The following is an 8,457-nucleotide window of genomic DNA, read 5'->3' as shown; positions in this document are numbered from 1 at the left end:
GTTAAAATGGAAATCCTGAGATAGTTTCCACTCCCAATAGTGTGCATTTATTTTGTTTATGAAACATTTAAGTAAGTGATAGAAAATACAGAAGATTTTCTTAGAGTGGAAGAGTGAATCCTACTGAAGTCCTATGCTTCGTGTTGCCTTTCAAAAAAATAGTTGTGAGAAACAAACAGCACTGAGATCCCATAAAAAATAGCAGAAAAGTAATAGAAAATGTAGCAGATGCAGTTTTTCCTTGATGTGAAAATTTCTCCCTTGGAAAAAGTCATACTACTAAAAAAGCAACAGCAACTTTTTAAGAATTCACCTTCAGATCCTGAAAGGCCAATACTCAAAATCTGGACAGAAGCAGCAGCTTGCACAGCAAGATCCTAAATTCTTTACTCTAGAGTGAACTGACTAATTATAGTCAAATAAAGATAGATTAGACAAATCACAAATGCTTACCATTCCCCCAAGGGGAAAACACTAAGCAACTTGAATATATACAAACCACAAGAAAACACTTGTAAAATACAAAAGAAAAAGAAGATCAAACACAAAGAAACAGAGGTATGCTTCATTAAAAGGGAAGTCTAATTAAAAGGCTGAACAGTTTCAGAAAGAATGGTTAGCTTCTGAGAAAGTGATATTCTAAATCAGAAAAGCAGCATTTAGAAGAAATACAGTTAGAACCTTGATAAAATCATTCTCTGAAAACATTTCCTCTCTTCCTTCCTTCCTCCCCCATACACACTTTGGGAATACAAGCTTAGAACAGATTATTGGAAAGGGAGATACTGTTTTCTATGTCTTTTGCAAAAGGCAGAGAAAATGCTGGATCATTTAAGGTATGCATCTTGTTCAGTAGTGCATTATAGGGAGCGCTGGGCTAATAGATGATACAGTGCAGGATTTTTATAACATAACAGTTACATAACTTTTGATTTTTGTAGATGGTTAGCAGCAATCATTCTATATTGGACAATGTGAAGTCATCTCTCAAAATAATGCAATATGACAGGCAAAGTGTATTCTGGCTTGATTTGCACTGGGGACTAGTAGAGAATGTTTCACTGCAATGCAAGCATTCCTAACTTGATCTGCTTGTAAATTCCAGAAGTGGGAGAAACAAACAAACAAAGCCTCTGTTTTCTGAAAGAACTGGTTCCTGATGTTGAATGAATAGAGTACTGTAATAAAGAATTAAAATTAAAAATGTACTGGGAAGAGATTTGGAGGTTTCTTTATTTTTGCTTCTCAATGGCACTCAACATACAGAGAACATGTTACAATTAATTCAGCATGTGGGGGTAATCATGTAGTTACATGGCAATGTTTAATCTAGTTGAGGCCAGTAATCTCTGGATGTTGATCTGCAGTGTCATGTGCTGCCTTGTAGCATTTCCACATGGGCGATCTGATACTTCACAGCATTAGAATCTGCATTTGATTTCTTGCTCTCTTATCTGACTCCCCGGGGATTCAGTAAATTCAGCTGTAATTTATGACTGCCATTCTCTTTGGGCTTCAACACATACGCAGCAAAGGATTAAAATCATACTTCTAAAGTAGTTACCATCCGCCCTGCCCTCCTGATGGAGACTGCCAGTCCCAGCACACTGTCTGAAAAACAGTGAAGCAACTCCTCAACATCTCAACCATGTTTATTAAGGTGCACAGATCCACTTGAATTTGATGCTTAGCTGAGAACTGCAGCAGTACAGAAGCTGATTCATAAATCTTTGTCAGAGGTGGGGCAGCAACTTGGGCAGCCGCCATCTGAGTTTAGTCTGCTTCTGAATGTGAATGAACTCTTGGACTTCATCAGTGTTTACAAGTTAGTAAATGACAGTCCCTCCAAAAGCAATTGTTTCAGAACAACAGGGTAACTTCAGATGCTTTATAGACTGTTATTGTACTGACTGCTTTACAGATTCTCAGCTTTCATTGGTTACTTTTGGGGAAAAAAAAAAAAAAAAAAAAAAAAACACAACTTTCCGAAATTTTCAAAGCCATAACTAATGCAGAAATGAGGGTTTACTGTACATCCTCCTTTGATCCCCAGTATAAAGTGGGTTAAGTCACAGTCTATGCTTTGGAAAATCTCTTTCAGTCTTCTGTGCAATTATATTGCAAACTCAGACCTATTATTTAGCTATGCATGTAGGCGCTATTACGTGTTTTTATTATACAGAATGCAAAATCAAAGTAGTTGGTGATTTTAAATGATAAACTTTTATTCTGAATATACTGTTTTTTTGCACAAGAATTAACACAACAGTTCCAGGATTATAAACTTTTTATAATATTATTGTACAAATTTTTACAAAAATTTATTTTTCCAGGCTTGTTAAGTTCCACAAAAGTGTCAAGAGAACACAATAAAAGGGAGAAAGACTTGCTTAGTCTTGTAAGAGCAATCAAGCCTTTTTTGCAGAAACGCACACTGAGCATTTCAATAAAAATATCCCAGAAAGCATGATCCAGACGTTCCATACAACACAAGAATAGAAGACAGCTTTGTCAGATCACAATCGCATTTTCATGGCATCTGAACAAGACAGTACTCTTTTAACCTCAGTGACATTATTTCTTCAAGATGGTATTTTTCTTTTAAACCATAAACAGTACAGATGCAAGTAGCTAGGAAGAAGGTTAGGCTAACTTTTCAAAACTCTTGAATTGTTTTCAGACACTTTATTTTAATCTTTTTACAGTAGTGTACAATGAGTATTAACAATATTAACATTGTGGTATGGAAGAAAAAAAAAATCTGGCCTTTTTAAAAGGCTTAGATGTCTTATGAAACTAGGGTAAAATTTCACCTAAGGAGTTATTAAGATTTCACCTTCAGTCGACATTCTAAAAACATCAGAGAACACTGCAGTGCCTTGTAGGCATTAATATACCTCTTAATAACCAGTGTGCTAGTGTCTGAATTTTTAGGACCAGTGAGACTGAGGTTGTGTTTTGAAATTAAGAGATATTAAGCACACTTTCTGATCTTACATGTTGATGGGAAAAACAGTTCTTAATGTCTCATCATTGATACCAAAAAACTCTCAACCACAGCAAGTAACACTTGGGTTGCAAAGGTCACTTAAAAGGGATACTGCCTATCTGAACCCAGTAAGGCCAGTTTTTAAGTTAGTAAAAGGAATATTATAGGAAAAATTACAAATGGCAGCAACACTTGTTGTTGTTGTTGTCAAGCAGTAAAGCCTCAAGCATTAGAAACATGAAAAATATCATACTAAAATCTTAATGATACAGGACCTAAAAATCTTGTCAATCAAACCTGCTGTCATGTTAAAAACCTGTTACAAATATGGACCACGGTTAGTGTCTTGGCAGTAATGCTGGTTGTTTAAACAAACAAAAGGGAAAGAAAAGAAGAAGCTTTTCATGTTAAGTCTTCAGATCACACTTGTACAGTACCACACTGTGAGAACTTAAATGATGGTTATTTATCAGACATACAGTAGGCCACATGACTTCTGTGCAAATGAAAACAGCAGTTTATCTCTGTCCCTTAGTGCTATTTAAAGGATCTGAGCAAATGCCAACATAGTTTATTATGTGACTTCAAAAAAACTTTTTACAGAATATTGCAATTTGAAAATGTCTCAGTTTCAAGCCTAGGATCAAGTTTCTTTTCTTACAAAGAGAAGTTGACTACTACACATTATGTGAGAGTAAGGATATTCTTCTGCATAAGAATAAGTAGTTATCCATGGAAGATATTTCCAACTTACTGTTCTTTACATTTTGAGAGAGCTAATGTTCATATTACTTTTTGGTGTTCTGATGTTTTGGATTTTGTAGATACATCACTTCCATATAACCAGAATCCTGAGTTTTCTATCAGACAGGTTCAATGGCTAAAAGGCTAGGTGTATAGAAAGAAATGATTTTTCAAGTCCTAGAGAGGGGCAGAGAAGAGGAACAAAGAGTATTTCCCTCTCTGGATAGCCCAAGAAGGATAACGTGTCTGCATTGCATGGACTTCTCCCTCCTTTTTATATGTGAGCATTATAGCTTTCTGCTATCCTTCTTCCTTCCTACAGACCCTCATCAAATGTTTATTAACTAACTCTGAATACAACTCACTCATGTAACCGAACTAGTCTAACATCTCAGTAATGTAACTTTTCCATGAAGGGTTTCTTTTGGGTAGCTAAGTGAAAAATGTATAGCACTTACTATACTGGCAATCATTCAAGAAATTAAAAGAGTAAGATGCAAAGTAATGTGTATTTTAACTAATCTTGAAGTAAAAGCAAATGAACATATTAAGTATTGGCTTAATCCTACATACCTTGTTCCTTCATAAGATTTCATTTGACCATGTTAAGGAAAAAATGCAGAATAGAGTTTAAGGATTAGAAAGACTTAAACAATTATTATTATTATTTGTTATGTTTTGTTTTGTTTTAATAAGATGTGCAGTAATATAACTGGAAAAGGGCTGCAAGATTACCTTTACTCATAGCGTTAACATTAGCTCACCTTCTCTGAGGAGGACCTGAAGTCATCCAACAGAGTTGACTGTAATTTAGACCCCATGACTGTACAAGAGATATTTTTTAAAAGCTAAAATTTATTACAGAACAGAAGGTCAGTTTTTACTGTTCTCACTCACTGTACTTCCAAAGATGAGAAAATACATTGCTGGAGCCAAGGTTATGAGGAAAACAACAAACCAGCCGTGGGCACAACTAGAGTAGACATCTGATCTTTTAAGCCATGCCATGGCCTTAAGTAGCTTCATATTTCGTAGGGTATTAATGCATGCCCAATTGTTTTTTAAGCTTTTGACATGATCAAAATTATATCAATCAATTGCCAGCATACACATACCAATGCTTTGCATTTTCTTAATTTTTTTAAAGAGCTAGTATATTGTACCATGTTAATATTTGCATATTGCAGTTTTTAGCAGAATTATACAATATCAGCAGAGTTGCACATTCATTGGTTTAGCTGTCTTGCAATAATGTTTAGTTCTGAAAACTAGAAAAAGCACAAATCATATTTTGCATCAACACTATGATACACTGTAATATTGCAATTTACTGCACCAATCTGTATCACCAATGAAGTTGTATAAAAACAACTTCTAAAATTATTATTCACAATCAAGAATCAATGTGCATACATACAGATTCAAGGCTCCCCATTTGTTTCGATTTTTCCCAATCTCAGAAATCAGGTAATTTTGCTGTTAATTTTGTTATTTTCAATAATAAATAGCAACAGTATAATTTTAATAGTCTGGATGAATTTTAAAGCAAACAAAGGGGGAACCTGATATGAACCTAAGTGAACATATACTTTCAAAAATAAATATGTAATATCTGCTTTTTTATATACTTAAAATATCTGTACACAGGTTTTAATGTGAGATCGCTATTATGTAAAAAAATCCAACTCAATCTTTTTGTTACGATAGCTAAGTTTACCCTATTCTCTCAGCTTTTCATTGCACAGTATATTCAGAGCCCTATTTCATAATATAATTTGATTTGATTGCAACACATTGCAATGTTCAGTTTCTCACACAATAAAAGAACCACTCAGTTACCTTTGCAATGGACTACACTCTACCATCAAAGAAAACTAACTGAAAAACAGTAACGCAGCATCATCATCATGCAAAATACCCTTGGAAACCAACATTCAAATATCACATATACTTTTTTATTATTATTATTCACAAGTATTTTTTTTTAATCTTTGAAGGACTTGACTAGTTTATATGTATATCTGCACTGCGAAAAGGAGGTGGATAGTAAATAGAAATTATTATTCTTCTGATAAAAGATGACACCAAGATTAAGAGAATTATTTATTATTTAAATTATGCTCTCAAGCATCTTTATATTTTTAAAAACAGTACTTTCCTCCTTTCTCCATTCTTTTCTTTAAATTAACAAATTATGAGCCTACCTAAATACTGCCAGCTACCTGTTCCAATTAACTCTGGAAGAATAAACCACTCGTACAGCATTTCAATCATGCTGAGCTTCTGATGAAGACTAGCCAACATTTTCATTTCACTCAAACAGTTTGGACGAAACTGATGTTTACAGCAGCCATCGTGGTGCTAGCAATGTATACTGGGGAGCATACTCTCTTTTTTTTTTCTTTTTTTCTTTCATAAATAAATGTTCATGTAAAAGAATATAAATCTTCAAGAAATCCAAAGCTTAAAATAAATGAAAATCATATACATACACTATGGTCAGGGGAGCCCTTTTACATGAAGTCATTGAGATTACAACAACAAATGAATGACAAAAAATCTTAGATTCCCCAATGAAATGTGTACGGAATTCTGTTTGGGTGGTAGAGATGATGCAGCATTCACATACGTTTAAGGATTGACACTCCAATATGCAGCCATTTTGAGTGCCTTTATGAATCTCACAACGCATGATAACCAGACATGAGCATTGGTGTTCTGCTGCTGCCTGAATAGCTGACCCTTTTTAAAATGAAACTGAGGCTGTCATTTTGGCTGGATCTTGATTAAGTTATGCAGGTTTTATTTTAGCAAGGTCATAACTGGTAGTGTCTGCTGCCAGATAAGAGCCAAAGCAGGACCAACTGAATTCCTACCATAGACCACAGTGATGGACTCAAACCAGAGGCACCACCGCAATCAGCCGAATCTTCCTGTTGACAAGGAAAAAAATAAATGAATAACATTAATTACATCTAAATTTCCAGAGAAATAACCTAAACTTTATACTTCAGCATTCTGAACTATCCTTGAGAAACCAATTTTGGTCTTAAGTACATTATTACGTCTAAAAATCCCCAAACAAATAAAAAAAAATGATTCTAGAAATTTTGTCTGAATTTTTGATGCAAAGAATGACATTACCACATTAACCTCAGAAATGGGAAAATTAATCACTTACAAGGCTTACTGCAGTCATTTATGAACTACATGGGATGCTTACATAAACTATTTAGAAATGCTATGGAATATACCTGGGAGCCCTAGAAATCCATATCTGTATTCCATAAAATTACATCAGTTTTGAGAATTGGAGCACTGCTTTACAAAAGATGAGGAAAAAAAAAAAAAAAAAAAAAAAGAACTTTTCAATATAGGAAAACAAATATCAGACTGGTCCTGCCCATTACTTCAACATGATCACATATTAAAAAGAATATGCTTTGCAGGTGAATATATGGTCAAAAAGAAGGAAAATGCTTTCTTTGTCTGAATTCTGAAACAAATTTTCTATTGTTTGTTCTCTAACTTCTATGCAGTCTGTAAACAACACAGGCTCCAATTTTAGAGCTTGCTCCAAGCTTTACTGCTTTGACATGCATCAGTGGACCAAACTATTAATTATGCCACAGAGCAATCGCAGCTGTCCTCCTTAACCGGTAACTTCTGTTATTTGGTCTCACATTGCCTGCCATGCAAAGTATCTTTCACATCAAGATTTAATTTGCTAGTCTGGTTGAAATACATTTTATACTTTTTCTGGAGTCTGTGACATACAAGAAGGTGTAAACCTTTTTACTTCTCAAGAGGTACATAGTAGAAATCTATGTTCAGCTATCTAAAACTACACAGAAATATTTCAGCCATTCCTTACACTACTTTGTTCACCAAGTTCTGGATTGATAGGTAGCTATAAAGGCTGAAATATTTATTTGTTCCACTTGTTTTCATGGCATTCTGCACCAATAGCTTAAAAAGAAACATTCCCTTTATATTGAACCCAAAGGATTCACAGTGTTCAAAGACAAGATAACAGCATAAGCAGGAAGGGAGACAGTTCCTTTCAGGAACTGGGGAAACTTCTTCAACATGTCCAGGAAGGACAGACTGCACCTTATTTGTAACGCAGTCCAGCTGCTGGCACAGAAATTGAAAAGGTTTCAGAGGAACATTTTAAACAGAAAGATGAGAAAGTCCAATGAGTATGGAACAACTGCTGGTTTAGACTGACATGCCTCTGAGACAGGCATAACTAATATTTAATGTGCCTCAGAAAAGCCAATGGGGAAATAAATAGTCGAAATAAATACGGAAAGCTCATTAAAACACTTTCTGTTTACCAGCACATCCTCAAGCAAAACTTTTAAGCATTACTACATCACTGCAAGAAGCATAAAATTAAGGTGGAATCATGAAGACAAGTCATCAATCAACCACTCCAAGATAATAATGAAATTAAACATGAGGTGGAAGGAGAATAACCAGTACTAGAGAGCATTATAGGGCTACCAACTTGGTCAGAAGGTCAATAGGGGCCATTCACCAGGATGGTGATATGTTAAGGGTAATAGAAAGTGTGATGGGACAAAAATATTAAGGGAAAAGAAAGTGTGATGGAATCTCTGCAGGTACAACATTTTAGAGTCTAATAATAAAAACTTAATACTAGTATTGCATTGCTGACCACCTGATGAGTGTGACAAAATCAATCATGGAATTGTATG

At 34.7% G+C, this 8,457-nt stretch overlaps 1 protein-coding gene across 4 annotated transcripts in view; it reads right to left on the bottom strand.

Moving 5' to 3' along the window:
* Positions 1-2,204: 2,204 nt before the first annotated feature.
* The window catches only part of CACNA2D1 (calcium voltage-gated channel auxiliary subunit alpha2delta 1), a 359,566-nt gene continuing 353,313 nt past the window's right edge, over positions 2,205-8,457 (bottom strand). For all 4 annotated transcript variants that reach the window (XM_025151418.3, XM_025151425.3, XM_025151441.3 and 1 more), the window contains one exon: positions 2,205-6,666. In XM_025151418.3, the coding sequence (XP_025007186.1) occupies positions 6,630-6,666 (37 nt within the window). In that variant the 3' untranslated portion in view covers positions 2,205-6,629. The remainder of the gene's footprint in view (positions 6,667-8,457) is intronic.

This window comes from Gallus gallus, chromosome 1 (assembly GCF_016699485.2).
Source record: "Gallus gallus isolate bGalGal1 chromosome 1, bGalGal1.mat.broiler.GRCg7b, whole genome shotgun sequence".
Taxonomy (NCBI): domain Eukaryota; kingdom Metazoa; phylum Chordata; class Aves; order Galliformes; family Phasianidae; genus Gallus; species Gallus gallus.
The sequence above is the reverse complement of the archived record's forward strand: the minus strand, read 5'-3'. Positions and strand labels throughout refer to the sequence as shown.